Below are 26,315 nucleotides of genomic sequence, written 5' to 3'. Positions count from 1 at the left end.
CCTCCGATTGCTCACTTTGGCCAGATGGCCCGCTCTAGGAAGAGTCTTGGTGGTTCCAAGTTTCTTCCATTTAAGAATGATGGAGGCCACTGTGCTCTTGGGGACCTTCAATGCTGCATACATTTTTTGGTACCCTTCCCCAGATCTGTCCTTGACACAATCCTGGCTCAGAGCTCTTTGTACAATTCCTTCGACCTCATGGCTTGGTTTTTGCTCTGACATGCACTGTCAACTGTGGGACCTTATATAGAAACGTGTGTGCCTTTCCAAATTATGTCCAATCAATTGAATTTACCACAGGTGGACTCTATTCAAGTTGGAACATCTCAAGGATGATCAATGGAAACAGGATGCACCTGAGCTCAATTTTGACTCTCATAGCAAAGGGTCTGAATGCTTATGTAAATAAATAAAATAAAATATTGTTATGCAAAAAAAAAAAAAAAAATACGTTTCACTTTGTCAGTCTGCAGTATTGTGGGTAGATTGATGGGGATTTGTTTTAATGTAATCCATTTTAGAATAAGGCTGTAACGTAACAAAATGTGGAAAAAGGGAAGGGGTCTGAATACTTTCCGAATGCACTATATATCTTGAAAACTTGATTGTTGACATGCAAAACACTTTGGGACTGTTTCAACAGTGGACTAATGAAACAAATACCAAAATATCGTTTTTGTGTGGTATTTTCCTTTAATGTTCTTAGAACAGGTGAAACACTTACTTCAATACTGAAATATCCTCTGTCGACGTAGTCGCCCAAGAATAGGTAGCGTGTGCTAGCCGGTGACCCTCCTACTTCAAACAGTTTCATCAGGTCAAAGAACTGGCCATGGATGTCTCCGCAAACTACAGGAAACACACAGAGGAGGAAATAGTCAGAAACAAACAGACGTCCTACAACTCTTGACTTTCACATTCTAAACATTTTCTTTGTCTTCTTTAAAAGTGCAGTTTTTCTGTGCGGTAAAAAATATGAATATGAATTTTAATATCCATTTCTTATTACACTTCTGTTTGTGGTATCATAATTCATGTACATAGACCCAGGACAAAAAGAGGGCATTGTGACAATTGTTCCTCCTAATACATAAACATCATCATGACATTTATCATGATCATAAACCATCCTCTGAAGCCAAGTGGCACAATAGCTTTTATACGGGGGCAATTATGTGTTAATATATACCCAGTTCCAATACACAATGCAACTGCTACTCTCACCTAACAAACAGAAAGGGTTAAACTCAAAGCATATTTTATACAATTTGCCTGGAGAAGATTTGCAAGTGCGAAGTGTCTTGTGTTTCTGTACTGTATGTCGCCAGCCAATTGAACCTGGGCCAACTGGTACAAAAATGTGTTGTCTCGCCTGCATCCCTCCATAATACATGCATCATGCATAAAACATGTGAACCGAGACACTATGTGTTGTATTACACAGTGAGTTTTGCTTTGCATAAACAATGTAAGCAGGCCCAGGGCGGAATCCCACTCGAGAGACCCTCTGACCAATAACTAGCCTGCACCACAAATCAACATGACCAAACCAACTATTATATTCTACTTTTTGCATCATCTATTAGCATGAGAGATATGACTTTGTCAGACCAAATATGTTGTTTCAAGAATGGTTCTTTTTTTTCTAGACAAACGCAACACCTCCCCAAAATGTTGGACCCTTCTCAAACCAAGAAGGACCACTGTAATGTAAAGGGAGATACAGCAAGACTGGCTATCAACAAAAACAAAAATGGGGACAAATAAGGTCCATACTTTTCTGTTACAGTGGATTTTAGAGTAGCCTAATGTTTTACAACACAGTAAAATTCTTATTCTCAGTGTATGATTAGTATGAGAGTCAGTCTTCAATAACCCAATAACCTTTTGAATTTGCCATTTTATTCCTACAAGCATCTATGGAAACACTGATGTGCATTGATATCCCATTGATGTACATTGATATCCCATTATTAGCGTGTACATTGACATCCCATTGTTAGCGAGGTGGTATCATGAGATAACATGAAAAATGTATCAATAAAGCTGTTCAGCCATAGATCCTGTCAAAAAAATTCTCAGACTCTGAGTGGCATCTTTAATAGAACAGAATGTCTCACTATGACATGCTTCACTTCCCTGTGCTTTTTGTTCATAGAACACTACTTACTGAAATCTACGAAAGGAACGTCATTTGTACAGCCTATTATTCTATTGCTAAGGAACAAAATTCTGCTATTATTATGTTATTATGGAGGAACAAAATGTATCCCAATGCCTGTATAGATATCAACTCTACAGTGTTGTTGTTGTCCGCAATTGTATGGCAATGTGCTGTATCGAAAATGTACTGTTCTCTCCACTCCCTCCCCTCTTTCATAACAGAGGGACTTTGGCAAATGTCTTTCCTTTGACGTTAGTCACATCCCCACCTCACCTATCCATTAATCACTACATTCAACAACCCAACATGACCCACATTGTGACTGGGCTGACTCAATCCCTCCATGAAATCAGGGATTACCATTTGCCACTCAGTGAAATAGGACCTGTTTTCCCATTGCCCCTCTGACCCCGTTCACCACTGCTCCCGGAGAGCCAAGGAGCCACAGCCCACAGTGCCTTCAGACATTTGTCACCCGCTGGCCACACACTGTAATCGCTGGTACTGTGATTAAAGAACCCAGACCAGTCCTACCTAGTCCTAGTCATTTTTTTGCAATGCAGTGACCTGTGTTGAATGTCATATCCAGCTGCAAGTCAGAACCTTCATGACCAGCCAATCATAGTTTATATTATTATACAATGAATTCCCTGATTGATTGGTTCAAAACATGTTTTTTTATTTATTCTGAGTGTGTGTGCTATTCACAAATATTGGTAGATAATTCCCTCTCCATTTTTCTAACCTTACATTTCAGTGAGAAAATGTTCAACAACATTAACATTCATGTTAACAATTGATACACTGATACTCAGTAGCAAAAGATAACGTCAGCCAACTACTCTGGCTCAAACACAGTTGCTAAAGCAATGATAGACCCACTAATTTGGTCCCTGGCAATGAATATCAACACCATCCTTTGCAAACGCTATCCACTTATTTGTTTACATGTGTCTTTAAGCCTGTATCTAATGACAGAGAGTAAACTCGTAGCAATATCTTGAAGACAGTTCCAATTATCATATGTTGGATGACTGCATTGGAAAGTAATTAGCTCGAGTTACAAGCCCCTCGAGACATGGGGAAGAGAAGAGAGAATCTGTTCTCCGCATATGCATTGTAAACTCTAATTTTGTCTTTGAAGAATCCCACTCTTTTCAAATGGTTTAATTCCTGGATTTACACTTAGGTTTGGACTCAAAGGGTTCTCATTTCTAATGTGCTCCCTTACCCTCCCAAAATCAACTGCTGATTGGGTCACACTTTATTTGGATAGTCCGGATAGTCCACCTGCAGGTCTACAGATGGTCGTACAACAAACTATCTGTTGATAAGCAACTGCTTGCTAAAGTTACATTTAGAGTTAGAATAAGGGTTAGGGTTATAATTCAGTTTAGGATAAGGATTAAGGTTAGGGTTAAAGCTAGGGTTAGTAGATAGTTAGTTGAAATGTTACTGATAGTCTATAGAGCATCTACAGATGGACTATCCAAATCAAGTGTTACTGTACGTTGTTACAAATGATATTCCATTCAAATAGTCTATTCATGCTGTCTGAGAAGCAACTCATTGTGCAAAGTGGATGTTCATTCTCACTTACTACAAAAAATGTGGATATTTGTAAGGAATTATAGAAAGTAAAAATCCCTCTCATTCATAGCTTATTGGTCTTTGGGGGGTTTTCAGCCAGCACGGTACAGACTATGATCACCATTATATTGCATTTTCTAACCTACAGGACTATTGTAAGCAACAGAATAACTGTAAATCAATACAAGCAAAGTCTATATGATGAACTTGCGATAGCACATACTAAAGTCTCAAAACCATGTCTGGTGAATTACTGGTTAGTTTCTGGTCAATGAAGAATGAATGTACACCAGAACAAAACCAGCCAGGTCCCCCGTGATACAAGTCAGTATTCGAGGTCCATCCATGTCTGAGGACTTTGGTGAATGACGTGGAAACTGGCCACTAGGGGCAAGAGTGAGCGCTGTTACCTTCAAGTAGGTTTCTATTTTGCTAGGGTGCTGTGGATGTGGATGGGCGTAAGCGTTGGCAAGGGTTGCATGTTCGAATCCAGCGATAGAACATTTGTATTTGTTAAGATTTTGCAGTTAATGCCTAAACTCCACCTTCAAATAGAAGTCGACCGATTAATCGGAATGGCCGATTAATTAGGGCCGATTTCAAGTTTTCATAACAATCAGAAATCGGTATTTTTGGGCGCCGATTTGCTGATTTAAAAAATATATATTTTTTATTTTTTTATACCTTTATTTAACTAGGCAAGTCAGTTAAGAACACATTCTTATTTTCAATGACGGCCTAGGAACGGTGGGTTAACTGCCTTGTTTAGGGGCAGAACGACAGATTTTCACCTTGTCAGCTTGGGGGATCCAATCTTGCAACCTTACAGTTAACGAGTCCAACGCAATAACGACCTGCCTCTCTCTTGTTGCACTCCACAAGGAGATTGCCTGTTATGCGAATGCAGTAAACCAAGGTAAGTTGCTAGCTATCATTAAACTTATCTTATAAAAAACAATCAATCATAATCACTAGTTAACTACACATGGTTGATGATATTACTAGATATTATCTAGCGTGTCCTGCGTTGCATATAATCTGACTGAGCATACAAGCATCTGACTGAGCGGTGGTAGGCAGAAGCAGGCGCGTAAACATTCATTCAAACAGCACTTTCGTGCGTTTTGCCAGCAGCTCTTCGTTGTGCGTCAAGCATTGCGCTGTTTATGACTTCAAGCCTATCAACTCCCGAGATGAGGCTGGTGTAACCAAAGTAAAATGAATAGCTAGTTAGTGCGCGCTAACTTTAGGGATGGAAGCTATACTGTTACACTGGCAATATTAAAGTGTCTATAAGAACATCCAATATAATAACTACAACCTAAAACTTCTTACCTGGGAATATTGTTATGTTAAAAGGAACCATCAGCTTTCATATGTTCTCATGTTCTGAGCAAGGAACAGAAACATTAGCTTTCTTACATAGCACATATTGCACTTTTAATTTCTTCTCCAACACTTTGTTTTTGCATTATTTAAACCAAATTGAACATGTTTCATTATTTACTTGAGGCTAAATTGATCTTATTGATGTATTATATTAAGTTAAAATGAGTGTTCATTCAGTATTGTTGTAATTGTCATTATTACAAATATATATGTAAAAAAATCGGCCGATTAATCGGCATCGGCTTTTTTGGTCCGCCAATAATCGGCATCGGCGGTGAAAAATCATAATCGGTCGACCTCTACCTTAAACACTTTTGCCATTTCGAAGAACATCCAAATTTGATGTTTGAGAAAGATGGATGAACATCTAATTCTGACATGAGACTTTGAGACCTAGTTGCAGAAAATATTGTTCTATCAAAAAAGCTGGGATACATTCTATTCAAATGTCTTATTCAACATCACACTGTTACAAGACATAACATGAGAATAACAAGCAATCCAAGAACACAAGGAACATGATGAAGCAACAAACGGTTCCACTAAACGCTCCAGCCCTAGGGATGTGCTCTCTCTCGCTCTGTGTGTGGGTGGATCTGGACAAAACCCACCTTTGTGTTTCTCTGTGATAACGCCATGGTGACAGAAGTGGCCGTGGGGTCACACTGGAATAGAGCGACCTAGGGGTCAAGAAGACGATATGATGTATGGCCAGCCAAGCCAGGCCATGGTGAGTTCTAATCAGCTGCGCACACTAGACACACTGGATAGTAGGCAGTAAGGCCGTATTCATATCAGATACAATGCTTTCCTCTGGGCTTTGTTATAACACAGCACACACATGCAGGCAAGCACATACAGACGCATGCACGGACACAGGCAATCCCCAGTCACGACAAGGCCCACATAAGATGAGCAGGTGGGAGTACATGATCTCAAGTGAGATAGATTTTGTTCTCGCCATCCATCGCCCCGCGCTACTGTGCGAGACTGATCAAAACCATATCGCCAGTCAGGCGGCAGCAGCTAGTATGTGTGGGTGGCTGACTTACACAAGCCAGCTCTGCTCGATAACCTACACAGGCCACTCCAGAGGCAAGCTCATTGAGTTGGTGAGATCTGCCGAGTTCAAGCCCGGAGTGAAATAGTAGTGCATATAGGAGTGCAGCTTGCAAATCTGTTCAGTATTCATATGTTGTATGTGACAGACCGGGATGTGAAGGTCTGGTAGATGAAGGCTCTTTTCTCTCGTTGGTTGTAAAGTTATGTCATTAGTGCAGTGTGTTTCTGGAAAAGCAAAACGTAGCTACAGGTTGTTCTGAATGGTACAGCAGTGAGCTGTGTCGGGAGCAGTTTGGGCCTGATGGAAGTGTGTGAGAGTCGCCCAAGACACATCACATAGACAGAAGAGATGAGAGAATGAGGTGCAGAATGAATGAGTGAGTGAGAAACAATGGCTTCTTTTCAACAGAAAATCTGGCATTGTGAGGCACTCAGTGTGTGTGTGTGTGTGTGTGTACACTTGTGCGTGTACGAGTGTGTGTGTATCATTGCCATAGAACAGGACTGTTGAGTAGGAGAGGGGTGGGTGTAGGAGTGTCTCGTGTCAACTCCTACCCCCTGGCTCTACAGGCTGATTCACAACCAACACACCACCAAGCCTTTTCTCCGACTCGCCATTCTACTTCACAACCAATCACATACAACTGATTTCTCTGGAAGATAACAATGAAGAATTGCAGCTCCAGGCTTTTTTCTTTACTATCGAATGAGAGGTATGGCTTGCATGCTATCCACAGAGAATGAGATAGGGACCACACATACAGCATTATGGAGCTATCAAGCATATTCTATGAGAACAATCAGAAAAACACAATCATAGAATGACATAATTAAAAAGGAACAACCACAATGACACACCAACTTGTGTGGTATGACAAAAGTAACGTTCTCAACTGGTCTGCTACCACTGTGATTTAAAGTGGAACTGACAAAATATGACACCTTCATAGAATGTTTGGGAATGACGTATAGTAAGGCATTTGTGAAAATTCTATAGCAACAGCTGGAAAGCTTCAGTGCGTTAGGTCAATGAATAGACACTGCAGTAAATAAAACCAAATAAAAACATCTGTCCTGTCTAGGACTGGAGTCTGCGCAGACCGGTACGCCAGAGCAAATCAGAGCTATAGTTGGCCTATACGCACATAAGCCACACATGGGCCTGCCATCATTCACTTTTAACTGGACTGTGTGTTTACAGGCAGCAGCGCGACTTTAGATTAGAGCATGAGAACGCATTCGCCCCAAAAAATACACCGTAAATGGATTTCTGCAAATATGTAAATACCACGGGAGTCCACTTACATTTGGGAACTTCCCAATCCTATTGATCAAACAACCATGAAAAGGTAGGCTCTCTTCCCCTCAGTTGCCAATGCACATCATCAACAACTAATGCTAGCCAGAGCGGGATGAGCTAAAATCTAATGAGGGAACATTAGATAAACCCTCTCAAACTTTTTCAACTAGTTGGCAGTCAACATTTCACCGATAAACAATGGGGAATCGTAGCCTGTACGTCCTTCTGCAGCTTGCCTGCCAATGCATGTTTGTCCCAACCCTCGTTTTGACAATTGAATGGGAACTTGCCTGCACAGCGAATACATTTGATTGACAACTAAGACATATGCTAACTGGATAACAGTCGTTCAAGTTCAGCATAGCTAGCTAGCAAAGCGATTCACATTTATTGCTAGCTACCCAAATGAAACCGGCAGCATCTCTAGCTGTAGCCGATGGAAAACGATATGAGGGAAAACTAGGTCACTCACCCACTCCTCCAATGACATGACATCCTCCCAGCAGCTAGCTAACGGTAGGTAGGCTCCTTGTTTTTAGTTTGCTAAATAAATAGTAACAAATATACCGAACAAAAATGTAAACGCAACATTTTCGAAGATTTTACTGAGTTACAGCTCATAAGGAAATCAGTCAATTGAAATAAATTCATTAGGCCCTAATCTATGGATTTCACATGTCTGGGAATACAGATACCTTAAATAGTCTGATGTGACCACTATTCAATTCCAGCAGAGCAAAGCATCTCCTTCGCATAGTGTTGATCAGGCTGTTGATTGAGGCCTGTGGAATGTTCTCACACTCCTCTTCAATGGTTGTGCGAAGTTGCTGGATATTAGCGGGAACTGGAACACGCTGTTGTACAAGTCAATTCAACCATCCCAAACATACTCAATGGGTGACATGTCTGGTGAGTATGCAGGCCATGGAAGAACAGGGACATTTTTCAGCTTCTAGGAATTGTGTACAGATCCTTGCGACATGGAGCCGTACATTATCATGCTGAACCATGAGGTGATTGCTACGGATGAACAGCACGACAATGGGCCGGATCTCGCCACGGTATCTCAAATTGCCATCGATAAAATGCAATTGTGTTCGTTGTCCGTAGCTTATGCCTGCCCATACCATAACCACACTGCCACCATGGGGCACTCTGTTCACATCGTTGACATCAGCAAACCGCTCGCCCACATAATGCCATACGGTACTGCAGGTTGGACATACAGCCAAATTCTCTAAAACGATGTTGGAGGCAGTTTATGTTAGAGAAATTAACATTCAGCTTTCTGGCAACTGCTCTGGTGGATATTGCTGCAGTCAGCATGCCAATTGCACACTCTCTCAAAACTTGACATCTGTGGCATTGTGTTATGTGACAAAATTTGATGTGCAAATTTTAGTGGCCTTTTATTGTCCCCAGCACAAGGTGCACCTGTGTAACGATCATGCTGTTTAATCAGCTTCTTTATATGCCACAACTGTCAGGTGGATGGATTATCTTGGCAAATGAGAAATGTTCACTAATAGGGATGTAACAAATGTGTGCACAAAATTTGAGAGAAATAAACTTTTTGTTCGCATGGAACATTTCTGGGATCTTTTATTTCAGCTCTTGAAACATGGGACCAACACTTTACATTATACTTTATAATTTTGTTCAGTGTAGATATGCTAGCCCAGGGCTGTCAAACTCAAACAGCACACGGACCATCTTAAAAAAACACAATGAATTCTCGGGCCAGACAATTTTTTTTTACAACTGCTACCCAAACTGGCTATTGTTTTATTAAGAAAATATGGCCCTTTATAATGTCCACTTATGTACATAGGATGCTGTATATATAATTTTTTATATATTAAAAAAGATAAATAATATTTGTCCAACCTTTGCTACCATGCTTGCAGAGGTGCATAATCTGCTGCAACCATTACTCATTCAAGGTTTTTTTTATTTATTTGTATTATTCTACATTGTAGAATAATTGTGAAGACATCAAAACTATGAAATAACTCATATGGAATCATGTAGTAACCAAAAGTGTTAAACAAATCAAAATATATTTTATATTTGAGATTCTTTAAAGTTGCCACCCTTTGCCTTGATGACAGCTTTGCACACTCTAGGCATTCTCTCAACCAGCTTCATGAGGTAGTCACCTAGAATGCATTGCAATTAACAGGTGTGCCTTGTTAAAAGTTCATTTGTGCCTTGTTAAAAGTTAATTTGTGGAAGTTAATTTCCTTCTTAATGCATTTGAGCCAATCAGTTGTGTTGTGACAAGGTAGGGGGTATACAGAAGATAGCCCTATTTGGTAAAAGACCAAGTCCATATTACTGGCAAGAACAGCTCAAATAAGCACAGAGAAATGACTGTCCATCATTACTTTAAGACATGAAGGTCAGTCAATACGGAACAGTTCAATAACTTTGAACGTTTCTTCAAGTGCAGTCGCAAAAAACATTGAGCGCTATGATGAAACTGGCTCTCATGAGGAACGCCACAGGAATGTAAGACCCAGAGTTACCTCTGCTGCAGAGGATAAGTTCATTAGAGGTACCAGCCTCAGAAATTGCAGCCCAAATAAATGCTTCACTGTTCAAGTAACAGGTATATCTCAACATCAACTATTCAGAGGAGACTATGTGAATCAGGCTTTCATGGTCAAATTTCTGGCCGAAATGAAACTGCTCCTAAAGGACACCAATAATAAGAAGAGACTTGCTTGGGCTAAGGAACACAAGCAATGGATATTAGACCGGTAGAAATGTGTCCTTTGGTCTGGATTTCAAATTGGAGATTTTAGGTTCCAACCGCCGTGGCTTTGTGAGACGCTGTGTGGGGGAACGGATGATCTCCGCATGTGTAGTTCCCACCTTGAAGCATGGAGGAGGTGTGATGGTGTGGGAGTGCTTTAATTGTGACACTGTCTATGATTTATTTCAAATTCAAGGCACACACTACCATTCTGCAGTGATATGCCATCCCATCTGGTTTGGGCTTAGTGGGACTATCACTGTTTTTCAACAGGACAATGACCCAACACAGGCTGTGTAAGGGCTATTTTACCAAGGAGTGATGGAGTGCTGCATCAGATGACCTGGCCTCCACAATCCCCCAACCTCAACCAAATTGAGATGGTTTGGGATGAGTCAGACCACAGAGTGATGGAAAAGCAGCCAACAAGTGCTCAGAATATGTGGGAACTCTTTCAAGACTGTTGGAAAAGCATTCCAGGTGAAGCTGGTTGAGAGAATGCCAAGAGTGTGCAAAGCTGTCATCAAGGCAAAGGGGTGGCTATTTGAAGAATCTCAAATATAAAATATATTTTCATTTGTTTAACACTTTTTTGCTTACTACATGATTCCATATGTGCTATCAGTTTTGATGTCTTCACTATTATTCTTCAATGTAGAAAATAGTAAAAATAAAGAAAAACCCTTGAATGAGAAGGTGTTCTAAAAACCTTTACTGCTCAATTGTTGCTGTAATAAGCCTAGATGTTTCTGTTTTACATGGTGTTTGTTGCAGGTTTTGTCTTTTGTTTATAAATGGTCAAGCTTTAAAAACCGACTGCAACATTTTAGTAGCCTAGCTCAGACTGTGGCATGTGTCTGTACACTTTCTCTCCGCTGGACACACGAAAGCAGCGCAATCGAAGTTGAATTTAACAATGTGAGCGCATCTGGCTGTACTTCGTTAAAGTAGCTGACTCAAATGTTGACTCATTTAGACTTACTTTTGTGTCCTATTCGGCCCATGGGCCTTGTGTTTGACACATGTGCGCTAGCCTATTAGCCACATTATGAGTGACTTGTGATCATTGCCCGTGCTAGTTTGATTGTATTGACATTCCCAGCCTTAGTTATAGTCGTCCGTTTTGAAACCGAAACGGTGCATTCTGAATGGGTTGTGGCAGCAAACAATGTACCAGGCCAGCTGAGATTTACAGCCTGACAGCAATATTTTTGGACTACCAAGAAATGTATTGGTAGTCCAAAATGATGACCTGGTGGCAGGTAGCCTAGTGGTTAGAGCGTTGGACTAGTAACCGAAAGGTTACAAGATTGAATCCCCGAGCTGACAAGGTAAAAATCTGTTAACGGCAGTTACCCCACTGTTCCTAGGCCATCATTGAAAATAAGAATTTGTTCTTAAGGGATAGGGGGCAGTATTTTCACTTTGGATGAATTGCGTGCCCATAGTGAACTGCATCCTACTCTGTCCTAGATTGCTAATAAATGCATATTATTATTACTATTGGATAGTAAACACTCTGAAGTTTCTAAAACTGTTTGAATTATGTCTGTGAGTATAACAGAACTCACAGGGCAGGCAATTTTCCAAACAGGAAGTGAAATTCTGAATGCGGGTCTAATTTTAAGTCATCGCCTCTTCACTTCCAAATAAGATATGGATCTGTTAGCACTTCCTACGCCTTCCACTAGATGTCCTCATTCAGTAGAACGTGGAATGGAGCGTCTGGTGTGAACTTTGACCGAATGGGAGGGGAATGCGTCACTGTCCTGGCAGAATGCAACTTCCCTGTTGCGCATTTGTCTGTTGATATCACCACCGTTGGCTGCAGATGAAAACGTATGCTCCGGTTGGAACATTATTGGATATATATGAAAATAACATCCTGAAGATTGATTCTCTACTTAGTTTGACCAGTTTATTTGACCTGGAATATATCTTTTTGAAGTTTTCGTCCGAGTTCGCCTGGACCAGAGTCAGCTTTTGGGCACGTGAGCTAAAAGTGGTAGCAAATGCAGCTAATTGGACACTAGTAATGGACATTATGGAACAAAACAAAGATTAATTGTGGAACTAGGACTCCTTGCACTGCCTTCTGATGAAGATATTCAAAGGTAAGTGAATATTTATAGTGTTTTTGTAGCTTCTGTTGATGCCAAAATGGCAGCTATTTCTTTGGGATCTGAGCGCCGTTCTCAGATTATTCTTTTTGCGTAAAGTTTTTTTGAAATCTGACACAGCGGTTGCATAGAGGATACGTTTATCTTTAATTCTGTGAATAACACTTGCATCTTTTATCATTGTTCATTGTGAGTATTTCTGCAAAATCACCGGATGTTTTGGAATCAAAACATTACTGCACGTAACGCGCCAATGTAAACAGATTTTTTTATATATATATGCACATTATCGAACAAAACACACAATACATGTATAACATGATGTCCTATGAGTGTCATCTGATGGAGATAATCAAAGGTTAGTGATTCATTTTATCTATATTTATGCTTTTGTGACTGAAAAATCGCTGTGTGTGTTTTTGAATTTGGTGGTCATCTAACGTAAATATATGTTGTGTTTTCACTGTAAAACATTTTTAAAAATCGGATATGATGGGTAGATTAACAAGATGTTTATCTTTCATTTGCTGTATTAGACTTGTTAATGTGTGAAAGTTAAATATTTCTATTTTTTTCAGCTGAATGGGAGGGGGTGTTCCCTTTCAGGAACTCCTTATGCCCCTAGCCCCAACAGGTTAACTGACTTGTCTAGTTAAATAAAGGGGGAAAAAAAGTCAGTTATATGAATCATGCATTGAACTGCATCCATCTATTCTGCCAACAATGCCTTACTGTAATTCATGGAATTTTGAGTAAAATATAACCCATTTTTAAAACCTCTTAAAGTTGGTTTTGAAGCATAAACTGGGAATTTTATGTTTGACTGACATTATGATTGTCTGTTTCATATCTGGAATGTAGTTAAAACACTGTCAGTTCCACTTTAATGAGATGTACACCAAAACAGACACCATTTTGTTATAACACAACACCTAACACATAGCAGCCATTGCCCCTCGCTCCCTTACTATGATTTGCGATCGTGGCAGAGACAGTAGAGACATTTTTTACAGTACATTGTGCAACACTCAGCCACAGAGGGACAGCAGCACAGCGTCTACAGATGTAGGATCTTAATTTGAACCAGTTTGCTTCAGCAGGAAAATAATCCTACAGCAACAGGAAATGTGAATTATAATGAGTGGACTTTTTATAGTTTTTTTTTAGGGCAAATCAAGTCTGACATTATTAACTGGAAATTACAAACTTTAGATGTCTTTTTAAACCTCCAATACACTACAAGTTTGCACTTCCTGTTGTGCAGGAAAGTTTTCAGCAACAAAAGAGTGGTCAAATTAAGATCTTACATCTGTAGCACCTTGCCATCTTCCATCATCACCTTAATAAGGCAATGGGTTTGAGTCACATGATATTATGGGTTTGTTATATGCAAGAAAATCGGTTTGAGTCTAATTAAATTAGTTACATTTGTCACTTGCACCGAATACAAGAGTTGTAGACTTTACAGTGAAATGCTTACTTACGAGCCCTTTCCCAACAATGCAGAAATATGAAATAGTAACACAAAATAACAATAATAAGGCTATATACAAGGAGTAACGGTACCGAGTCAATGTGCAAGGTTACGAGGTAGTTGAGTTAATATGTACATGTAGGTATGGGTAAAAGTGACTAGGCAATCAGGATAGATAAACAGAGTAGCAGCAGCATATGAAGAGTGAAAGTGTGATTCTGTGAGTGGTGTCAATATCCATGTGTGTGTGTGTTAGCTGTGTGTATGAAGTGTGCATGTTGGGAGAGTCAGTGTAGTGTGTGTGCATAGAGCTGGTGCAAGAGAGTCAGTGCAAATAAAAGGGGTCAATGCAAATAGTCAGGGTGGCCATTTGATGAAATGTTCAGAAGTCTTATGGCTTGGGAGTAGAAAGAAGCTGTTCAGGAGCCTTTTGGTACCAGACTTGGCACTCCAGTAGCGATTGCCGCGTGGAAACAGAGGGAACAGTCTATGACTTGGGTGGCTGGAGTCTTTGACAATTTTTAGGGTCCTTCCTCTGACACCGCCTGGTACAGAGGTCCTGGATGGCAGGGAGCTCGGCCCCAGTGATGTACATGGCTGTACGCACTGTCCTCTGTAGCGCGGATAGTGATGTTGTGCATCAATATCCGCAATGTTGTGCACAATGTTTTTGGAATGTTATTCTAATGTTATATAAAAACCCTAGCTTATGTTCTGGGAATGTTCCCGGTTTGCTGGGATGGCAATGTAAGATCATGGGTTTGAGTCTCATGTAAGTAGCTGCGTCTACCAGCCCGTCAGCTTTACCCAAGCTAATGCCTTGGCTTTAGCTTAAGGGGCTAACACATCTTTGCTGTGCACCGGAGACCCGGATTCAAACCCAGTCAGTCACATTTCCATTAGCCAGGGCCAAATGGTAGAATAATGACTTCTGGTGTGGGGACTAGAGAGAAAGAGAATATCTGATGTGTTTTCTTGAAGGCTGCACAATAGTAGCCTTGTAAGTACCAGACTGACTACTGGTGAATGTAAGCTCGCGAGACTTCCAGATGGTTGTACGATGTTAGCACAATAGAGTCTAAAACAAAACATATAAAGGAGATGGATGAAGGCCATTTATCTTTGGACTCTTCCTGGAAATGCTCTATTGCCATTAGTTCCTAGGACTGGCCCTCTGCCTCTTATTAAATCAATATCAAAGAACCTCATTAAGAAGTCTAATTGGGGTATTACTGAGACACTTGACTTAAGGGAGTGAAAGAGAATAGGTTTGCATCTATACATATGGATCAGCACATCTCCTGACGCGTTCTTATCAGTGTTAGAAATCACCCAAAAAGGACAGGTCATGTAAAAATGAAATGATTCAACAAAAATAACCAACTTAAAAATCAACTAAGGTTTAGTGTATCTCCTAACAAATGTTTAGGAATCATATTGAAGTTCAATACATTTCAATGGCTCACACAATATGCTTTATGAAATATACCCTGCATTAATTTTCCTCAAGAGGGCCAAAACGTTGATCGTGTGTGTGTGTGTGTGTCAGAGTAATTGACCTTTTCAAGTCTGTATGTACCAGAAGGGCATTTGAACACATAGTGACGCCTTGGTTGGTCAGACTGAACGAGTTGAATTGACTCTTGGCCCTGTGCTTGTTATAGTGTTCTGGTGTTCGGCAGCAGAGCCCACGCACGTCCCTGAAAGCCCGGAGGTATCTGACGTACTCAGGGGATGTGGGAAAAGGTAGAAGGTTGGGTAAGGGCTCCCCAGAGAGAGGGAGGGATAACATCCAATCAAACCTGCATTGCAGTATTTAGGCTACACCGTTATTTTCCCCATGATACTGTAACATCACAGTATGACTTTGGGTACTGTAAAATTCAGCGACCACACAACCCAGTATCACAGAGTATTGTGAAACAGACACAAATGACTTATTGCATGCTGTCACGTTGTATAAAGGATTGAAGACAGGTGCAGGAATACGTAATAGGGGGTTTTAATACTCCAAACAAAAATACAACATGCCATGAAAGGCACAGGGACGAAGCCCAAAACAAACAGGTATACAAAAACACAGGGATGTAACTAGAGGTCGACCGATTAATCGGAATGGCTGATTAATTGGGGCCGATTTCAAGTTTTCATAACAATCGGAAATCTGTATTTTTGGGCGCTGATTATTATTATATATATTTTTTAATAAATAACACCTTTTATTTAACTAGGCAAGTCAGTTAAGAAAACATTCTTATTTTCAATGACGGCCTAGGAACGGTGGGTTAACTGCCTTGTTCATTGGCAGTACGACAGATTTTCACCTTGTCAGCTCGGGGGAGCCAATCTTGCAACCTCACAGTTAACTAGTCCAACGCAATAACGACATGCCTCTCTCTCGTTGCACTCCACAAGGAGACTGCCTGTTACTCTAATGCAGTAAGCCATGGTAAGTTGCTAGCTAGCATTAAACTTATCTTATAAAAAACAATCAATCATAATCACTAGTTAACTACGCATGGTTGATGATATTACTAGATATTATCTAGTGTCATGCGTTGCATACAATCTGACTGAGCATACAAGCATCTGACTGAGCGGTGCTAGGCAAAAGCAGGCGCGTAAAGATTCATTCAAACAGCACAAGTTAGCTTTCTTACATAGCACATATTGCACTTTTACTTTCTTCTCCAACACTGTGTTTTTGCATTATTTAAACCAAATTGAACGTTTCATTATTTACTTGAGGCTAAATTGATTTTGATGTGTTATATTAAGTTAAAATAAGTGTTCATTCAGTATTGTTGTAATTGTCATTATTAAACCCCCCCCCCCCCCCCCCAATCGGCATCGGCTTTTTTTTGGTCCTCCAATAATCGGTATCGGGTTGAAAAATCATAATCGGTCGACCTCTAGATGTAACCCAAACAAAAGAGTGAGGTTAAACCTCTAATAAATACATGGGACGAAACCCATAATTAGCGTTGTACATTTTGGGGAATATTTAGAGGTGGAAACTTTCCATGGGTATTAACGGGAATATATGGGAATTAACCGTAATACATGGGAATTAACGGGAATATATGCAAATTAATATTAGTACCATTTAAATGTAGTTTTCTGCATTGGATATATTTATCCTATCATATGGAGACAGAAACATAAACATTTTACCTTATCAAGTAGACATAATTGCAAATGATTAAATCCTTCCAATATAAATTTTAAACTATTGTTACGAATTTTCACTTTAATTAAATGAGTTGACTCTTCACATGGGATGATTTCACTGAACAACAAAAGGGAATATTGAATGATCCATCGCATCTTTCAAAAACATTTTCAGCATTCATCTGTAAAATGATAGTCTAGAAGCTAAAGCTTTGGTTGTCTTCCTCTTAGGCTTCCTTGTCTTCTCCCTGGACCTCCTCAATGTCCACTTCTTGAACATCAGACTCTGAGACCTCATCTTTACTGTCACTTTCCAACCTTGTTGTGGATGGCTCGTTGTCAAAAAGCCTCAGATTTGCCCGGATGGCCACCAATTTTTCAACCCTTGTATTGGTCAGCCTGTTGTGTGCTTTGGTGTGCGTGTTCCCAAACAAGGACCGGGGAGGATGGGTGGGCGTGTAACGCAAAGGTCTAGTAACACAAACGTTGCATGTTCGAATCACATCATGGACAACTTTAGCATTTTAGCAACTTTGCAACTACTTACTACTTTTTAACTACTAAGCAGCATGTTAGCTAACACTAACCCTAAATATTTAAATACTTAGCTAGCATGTTACCTAATGCTAACCCTAAACATTTAAATACTTAGCTAGCATGTAACCTAACCTTAACCCTTAACCCTAACGCTAGCCAGCTAGATAACCTAGCTACAAACAAATTGGAATTCGTAAGAAAACTGTAAAATACGTTATGAAGAAAATTATGTCATACTTTTAGAATAACACGTGAGCAGGCAGTAGGGGGGGGGGTGTATGTATGTGTGTGTGTGTGTGTGTGTGTGTGCGTGCGCACATGTGTCTACTGTATATCCATGTGTGCGCTTTACTCACTAACCTGTCACGGGTGCCTCTATGTCCAGCAGGTTCTTCTCAGCCCTCAAGATGGCCGCTCCCTCTCCGATGAGTCTGAGGGCTACGCTCTCCTCCACGCGGCCCTCCTTGGTCAGGTGGCCTTTGAGCACATCCACTTTGGGCTTCCCATCACTGTCAAACACCTCCTTGGCTGTGAGCCGGTGACTTGGCGGGAATGGGACAGCTGGAGAAGAAAAAAAGAGGAGAACAGTTAGTTACAACAAACCCACAGGTACAAAAGACCTTGCACGGAAAAGAGTGAGGACGGGTGCAATGGTGGACACCCTATGATCCCAAAAAGGGCGAAGAGGATTGAGTCAAATAAGTCACAGGTACAGTTGTATCACTGAATAAGGTCCTCCTGTGTTTTAGATTAATTCTGTGTGAAAATGGAACAAAAATGCCTTTGAAATTAGTGTATTTTCATGACATTTTGTGCAAGGAAATCTCTTTTGGAGGAAAGATGTTTGTCACATATCTGGGCAGGTGTCAAGGGAAACATCTCATCACATGCAACAAAACATATTGGTGCTCACAACTAAATGTGTGAATAAATCTATTTGACAATTTATTCAAATAGTAAACACACTTTGATGTAAAGAGGAAAATAACTTAAGACAGTAAAATGTCTCCCTTCAAAATAATGTAAGAGTGCTTTCAGCAATTTATCAACCTGAAAACCGACTGCCGGTGTAAAATACACTTTTGAAATGACAAAAATGATCAACGCAAACATTTGGTAGCCTGTACCTAGCAGTTATTGTGTGTTGCTGCTGCCTGCCACCTACACATAATCCTATCAAAAGCCGGCTTAATGGGGAGCATCTTAATTATTGACTAATTACAGTCACCCACAACAATACCCTTCATTTGAGGAAAGCAGAAACAAGGAATTCTATGAAAACACATTTTGACATGGCTTAACAGCTGTACAGTACAAAGTAGGTACACCACCCTGATAGTCAATTGCAAATTAGCCACCAAAATATGAAGTGGATTCACTAACTCAGCATTTTCACACCATCAGAAAATAGGAAATCATGTTAATTAAAATCCCAGAGAAGCATCATGTCTAAAGAGAGATTAATGTGCTGTGCAAGTAGGGTTGGGGGAGATCCCACAGACGGGGCAATGATTTCCCTAAGGTGACATCATCTGTAATCAGACCTCTAGCGCACCTCTATGTCACACTGTAATGAATGAAAGAATAGAAAAAGGTCATTCATTATCGGGCTTAATTCTATATACCAGGTGTGCTACCTAAGACTGCACAGATCTATTGGGTAGCGTCCATGTTCTCAACCCCTCTCCTGAAGTGTGCACTTGAACACTTCCCGTCATGGTGGAAACTCCCTCCAGCCTATACTTACACCAGTCTTATGCTTTAAAATCAATGACAGGAAGTGTGCAAGTGCACACTTTGGGAGAAGTGTGGGCGAATTGGGAAGCAACCTTAGACTCCTCTTTCAGTAGTCTCTCTCGACAGACATTCATAGACTCCTCTTTCAGTAGTCTCTCTCGACAGACATTCATAGACTCCTCTTTCAGTAGTCTCTCTCGACAGACATTCATAGACTCCTCTTTCAGTAGTCTCTCTCGACAGACATTCATAGACTCCTCTTTCAGTAGTCTCTCTCGACAGACATTCATAGACTCCTCTTTCAGTAGTCTCTCTCGACAGACATTCATAGACTCCTCTTTCAGTAGTCTCTCTCGACAGACATTCATACGATACAAGAAAACAGAGCAAGATTCCCAATATGGCTCGCAAAATGTGCCTTCTCTTTCACTACCTCTGCTTATTCAGCTTTAATCCAGACAGCTATCATGGACACTGACTGAAACAATTGACAAGCCATTCAGACAAACTATTCCTACCCCACACCTTCAGTTCAGTAGCCTACATCCCTGCACAGTCAACACTCATCTTTGTGGGTGTGCGTCAAACCCCAGCCAGTGCCTCAGATAGGGTTACCAGAGGCCCCCGGCTGGGCCACTTCTAAGCACCTGCTGTGCAACTCTAGCCCTGGGCTTAAAGTGACAGTCTGTCTACATGCAGCTTCCTGTCTGTCATGTTGAGCTGTTGTACACAGGCTCCTGCGCCCCAGCCTCCTGTCTGTCATGTTGAACACAGGCTCCACCGCCCCAGCCTCCTGTCTGTCATGTTGAACACAGGCTCCTTCGCTCCGGCCTCCTGTCTGTCATGTTGAACTGTTGAACACAGGCTCTTTCGCTCCGGCCTCCTGTCTGTCATGTTGAACTGTTGAACACAGGCTCCTTCGCTCCGGCCTCCTGTCTGTCATGTTGAACTGTTGAACACAGGCTCCTCCGCCCCAGGCTCCTGTCTGTCATGTTGAACTGTTGAACACAGGCTCCTCCGCCCCAGCCTCCTGTCTGTCATGTTGAACTGTTGAACACAGGCTCCTCCGCCCCAGGCTCCTGTCTGTCATGTTGAACTGTTGAACACAGGCTCCTTCGCCCCAGGCTCCTGTCTGTCATGTTGAACACAGGCTCCTCCGCCCCAGGCTCCTGTCTGTCATGTTGAACTGTTGAACACAGGCTCCTTCGCTCCGGCCTCCTGTCTGTCATGTTAAACTGTTGAACACAGGCTCCTTCGCTCCGGCCTCCTGTCTGTCATGTTGAACTGTTGAACACAGGCTCCTCCGCCCCAGGCTCCTGTCTGTCATGTTGAACTGTTGAACACAGGCTCCTCCGCCCCAGGCTCCTGTCTGTCATGTTGAACTGTTGTACACTGGCTCCTCATAACTTTACAGAGTGGGAAGGTATGCTGCTTCCTGGGAACAGTCTGTGTGTGTGTACTCGCGTTCATGCATGTGTGTACTCATCAGTGCAAATATACAGTGATTGTTGGATAGTTGTAATCTTACAGGCATCTCTATACCAGGTGTGCTACCTAAGACTGCCAGATCTCTTGGGCAGCGTCCAGGTTCTCAACCCTTCTCCTCAAGTGTGCACTTGGAACACTTCCCACAGTGGTGGAAACTCCCTCCAGCCAACACTTACACCAGTCCAATGCTTTAAAATCAATGCGCCCTTGTAAACAGCTTTGAAGTTACACTTACAGTGGGGAGAACAAGTATTTGATACACTGCCGATTTTGCAGGTTTTCCTACTTACAAAGCATGTAGAGGTTTGTCATTTTTATAATAGGTACACTTCAACTGTGACAGATGGAATCACATTGTATGATTTTTTAAGTAATTCATTTGCATTTTATTGCATGACAAGTATTTGATCACCTACCAACCAGTAAGAATTCCGGCTCTCACAGACCTGTTAGTTTTTCTTTAAGAAGCCCTCCTGTTCTCCACTCATTACCTGTATTAACTGCACCTGTTTGAACTCCTTACCTGTATAAAAGACACCTGTCCACACACTCAATCAAACAGACTCCAACCTCTCCACAATGGCCAAGACCAGAGAGCCGTGTAAGGACATCAGGGATAAAATTGTAGACCTGCACAAGGCTGGGATGGGCTACAGGACAATAGGCAAGCAGCTTGGTGAGAAGGCAACAACTGTTGGCGCAATTATTCGAAAATGGAAGAAGTTCAAGATGACGGTCAATCACTCTCGGTCTGGGGCTCCATGCAAGATCTCACCTCGTGGGGCATCAATGATCATGAGGAAGGTGAGGGATCAGCCCAGAACTACACGGCAGGACCTGGTCAATGACCAGAAGAGAGCTGGGACCACAGTCTCCAAAGAAAACCATTAGTAACACACTACGCCGTCATGGATTAAATCCTGCAGCCCACACAAGGTCCCCCTGCTCAAGCCAGCGCATGTCCAGGCCTGTCAGAAGTTTTCCAATGACCATCTGGATGATCCAGAGGAGGAATGGGAGAAGGTCATGTGGTCTGATGAGACAAAATAGCTTTTTGGTCTAAACTCCACTCACTGTGTTTGGAGGAAGAAGAATGAGTACAACCCCAAGAACACCATCCCAACCGTAAAGCATGGAGGTGGAAACATCATTCTTTGGTGATGTTTTTCTGCAAAGGGGACAGGACGAATGCACCGTATTGAGGGGAGGATGGATGGGGCCATGTATCGCAAGATCTTGGCCAACAACCTCCTTCCCTCAGTAAGAGCATTGAAGATTGGTCGTGGCTGGGTCTTCCAGCATGACAACGACCCGAAACACACAGCCAGGGCAACTAAGGAGTGGCTCCGTAAGAAGCATCTCAAGGTCCTGGAGTGGCCTAGCCAGTCTCCAGACCTGAACCCAATAGAACATCTTCTTTGGAGGGAGCTGAAAGTCCGTATTGCCCCGCGACAGCCCCGAAACCTGAAGGATCTGGAGAATGTCTGTATGGAGGAGTGGGCCAAAATCCCTAGTGCAGTGTGTGCAAACCTGGTCAAGAACTACAGGAAACGTAGAATCTCAAATATATTTTTATTTGCACTTTTTTGCTTACTACATGATTCCATGTGTTTTTAATCGTTTTAATATCTTCCCTATTATTCTACAATGTAGAAAACAGTCAAAATAAATAATAACCCTTGAATGAGTAGGTGTCCAAACCTTTGATTGGTTCTGTAAATCAAGTGCTCCTAGTATTTAATTCCATGCCTATAGAAGGATGAGGTAAAGGGCATTCAGTATTGTTGGATAATCCTGGCTGCAAGTGAAGCTCTCAGGTTTCTGATGTCAAGTTGCTTAGCAGGCTATTGAACAATGTGTTAAGGATATGAGTGAAAAGAGGAGAGTTAGCAGAGACTAAGGGGATACCTAGTCAGTTGCACAACTGAATGCATTCAACCCAAACGTGTCTTCTGCAATTAACCCAACCTCTCTGAATCAGAGGGGTTGGGTTAAATCAACGCCCTGGGAGCAGTTGTGGTAGGGGGTTAACTGCCTTGCTCAAGGGCAAAATGGCAGATTTTTCCACCTTGCGATTCGATACTGCGATTTGATGTTCCATACATGTTGCTCACCATATGTCTGCTGCAGAGAGACAAGAGAAAGCATGAGAAAATGAGTTTTGATCCGTCATGGAAATTAAAGTGCTGAAAACACATTGGCTCACTATTAAAAAAGATTAAGGTCAAGCTATTAGATGAAAAATACCGAAGTTTTGGCGTAGGTACAGCCGACTAGCTAGCTAATGCTGCCTAGCAAAAAATAAATAAAATAAAAATAATAATATATATCACTGCTCCAAAAAATAAAGGGAACACTTAAACAACACAATGTAACTCCAAGTCAATCACACTTCTGTGAAATCAAACTGTCCACTTAGGAAGCAACACTGATTGACAATACATTTCACATGCTGTTGTGCAAATGGAATAGACAACAGGTGGAAATTATAGGCAATTAGCAAGACACCCCCAATAAAGGAGTGGTTCTGCAGGTGGTGACCACAGACCACTTCTCAGTTCCTATGCTTCCTGGCTGATGTTTTGGTCACTTTTTAATGCTGGCGGTGCTTTCACTCTAGTGGTAGCATGAGACGGAGTCTACAACCCACACAAGTAGCTCAGGTAGTGCAGCTCATCCAGGATGGCACATCAATAAGAGCTGTGGCAAGAAGGTTTGCTGTGTCTGTCAGCGTAGTGTCCAGAGCATGGAGGTGCTACCAGGAGACAGGCCAGTACATCAGGAGACATGGAGGAGGCCGTAGGAGGGCAACAACCCAGCAGCAGGACCGCTACCTCTGCCTTTGTGCAAGGAGGAGCAGGAGGAGCACTGCCAGAGCCCTGCAAAATGACCTCCAGCAGGCCACAAATGTGCATGTGTATGCTCAAACGGTCAGAAACAGACTCCATGAGAGTGGTATGATGGCCCGACGTCCACAGGTGGGGGCCCAACACCGAGCAGGACGTTTGGCATTTGCCAGAGAACACCAAGATTGGCAAATTCGCCACTGGCGCCCTGTGCTCTTCACAGATGAATGCAGGTTCACACTGAGCACGTGACAGACGTGACCGAGTCTGGAGACACCGTGGAGAACGTTCTGCTGCCTGCAACATCCTCCAGCATGACCGGTTTGGCGGTGGGTCAGTCATGGTGTGGGGTGGCATTTCTTTGGGGGGCCGCACAGCCCTCCATGTGCTCGCCAGAGGTAGCCTGACTGCCATTAGGTACCGAGATGAGATCCTCAGACCCCTTGTGAGACCATATGCTGGTGCGGTTAGCCCTGGGTTCCTCTTAATGCAAGACAATGCTAGACCTCATGTGGCTGGAGTGTGTCAGCAGTTCCTGCAAGAGGAAGGCATTGATGCTATGGACTGGCTCACCCATTCCCCAGACCTGAATCCAATTGAGCACATCTGGGACATCATGTCTCGCTCCATCCACCAACGCCACGTTGCACCACAGACTGTCCAGGAGTTGGCGGATGCTTTAGTCCAGGTCTGGGAGGAGATCCCTCAGGAGACCATCCGCCACCTCATCAGGAGCATGCCCAGGCGTTGTAGGGAGGTCATACAGGCACGTGGAGGCCCCACACAATACTGAGCCTAATTTTGTTTTAAGGACATTACATCAAAGTTGGATCAGCCTGTAGTGTGGTTTTCCACTTTAATTTTGAGTGTGACTCCAAATCCAGACCTCCATGGGTTTATAAATTTGATTTCCATTGATAATTTGTGATTTTGTTGTCAGCACATTCAACTATGTAAAGAAAAAAGTATTTAATAAGAATATTTAATTCATTCAGATCTAGGATGTGTTATTTTAGTGTTCCCTTTATTGTTTTGAGCAGTGTATATAAATATATATACAGTGGAGCAAAGAAGTATTTAGTCAGCCACCAATTGTGCAAGTTCTCCCACTTAAAAAGATGAGAGGCCAGAAAATCACATTGTAGGATTTTTAATGAATTTATTTGCAAATTATGGTGGAAAGTAAGTATTTGGACAATAACAAAAGTTTCTCAATACTTTGTTATATACCCTTTGTTGGCAATGACAGAGGTCAAACGTTTTCTGTAAGATTTCACACACTGTTGCTGGTATTTTGGCCCATTCCTCCATGCAAATCTCCTCTAGAGCAGTGATGTTTTGGGGCTGTTGCTGGGCAACACGGACTTTCAACTCCCTCCTAAGATTTTCTATGGGGTTGAGATCTGGAGACTGGCTAGGCCACTCCAGGACCTTGAAATGCTTCTTATGAAGCCACTCCTTCGTTGCCCGGGTGGTGTGTTTGGGATCATTGTCATTCTGAAAGACCCAGCCACGTTTCATCTTCAATGCCCAGGCTGATGGAAGGAGGTTTTCACTCAAAATCTCACGATACATGGCCCCATTCATTCTTTCCTTTACACGGATCAGTCGTCCTGGTCCCTTTGCATAAAAACAGCCCCAAAGCATGATGTTTCCACCCCCATGCTTCACAGTAGGAATGGTGTTCTTTGGATGCAACTCAGCATTCTTTGTCCTCCAAACACAACGAGTTGAGTTTTTACCAAAAAGTTATATTTTGGTTTCATCTGACCATATGACATTCTCCCTATCTTCTTCTGAATTATCCAAATGCTCTCTAGCAAACTTCACACGGGCCTGGACATGTACTGGCTTAAGCAGGGGGACACATCTGGCACTGCAGGATTTGAGTAGTGTGTTACTGATGGTAGGCTTTGTTACTTTGGTCCCAGCTCTCTGCAGGTCATTCACTAGAGTGTGGTTCTGGAATTTTTGCTCACCGTTCGTGTGATCATTTTGACCCCACGGGGTGAGATCTTGCGTGGAGCCCCAGATCGAGGGAGATTATCAGTGGTCTTGTATGTCTTCCATTTCCTAATAATTGCTCCCACAGTTGATTTCTTCAAACCAAGCTGCTTACCTATTGCAGATTCAGTCTTCCCAGCCTGGTGCAGGTCTACAATTTTGTTTCTGGTGTGCTTTGACAGCTCTTTGGTCTTGGCCATAGTGGAGTTTGGAGTGTGACTGTTGTGGACAGGTGTCTTTTATACTGATAACAAGTTCAAACAGGTGCCATTAATACAGGTAACGAGTGGAGGACAGAGGAGCCTCTTAAAGAAGAAGTTACAGGTCTGTGAGAGCCAGAAATCTTGCTTGTTTGTAGGTTACCAAATACTTATTTTCCACCATAATTTGCAAATAAATTCATTAAAAATCCTACAATGTGATTTCCTGGATTTTTTTTTCTCATTTTGTCTGTCATAGTTGAAAGGTACCTATGATGAAAATTACAGGCCTCTCATCTTTTTAAGTGGAAGAACTTGCACAATTGGTGGCTGACTAAATACTTTTTTGCCCCACTGTATATACACACACAAATCGATACTTGGGGTCAAATATCAATATAATATCATCCCAAAATAATATTGCGTTATGTAACTGTATGGATCCCCCCAATGATGAACCCCTCACCCCCAATCA

General features: G+C 41.9%; 1 protein-coding gene across 2 annotated transcripts in view; it reads right to left on the bottom strand.

Moving 5' to 3' along the window:
- LOC115133564 (protein phosphatase 3 catalytic subunit alpha) overlaps positions 1-26,315 on the bottom strand; it is a 151,013-nt gene that overhangs the window by 48,611 nt on the left and 76,087 nt on the right. For both annotated transcript variants that reach the window (XM_029666955.2, XM_029666956.2), the window contains exons 2-3: positions 17,926-18,126; positions 725-849 (exon numbers count right to left, since the gene is read on the bottom strand). In XM_029666955.2, the coding sequence (XP_029522815.1) occupies positions 725-849; positions 17,926-18,126 (326 nt within the window). The remainder of the gene's footprint in view (positions 1-724; positions 850-17,925; positions 18,127-26,315) is intronic.

Source organism: Oncorhynchus nerka, linkage group LG8 (genome assembly GCF_034236695.1).
Source record: "Oncorhynchus nerka isolate Pitt River linkage group LG8, Oner_Uvic_2.0, whole genome shotgun sequence".
NCBI lineage: Eukaryota > Metazoa > Chordata > Actinopteri > Salmoniformes > Salmonidae > Oncorhynchus > Oncorhynchus nerka.
Note: the sequence above shows the minus strand (reverse complement) of the source record. Positions and strands in the feature narration are given on the sequence as shown.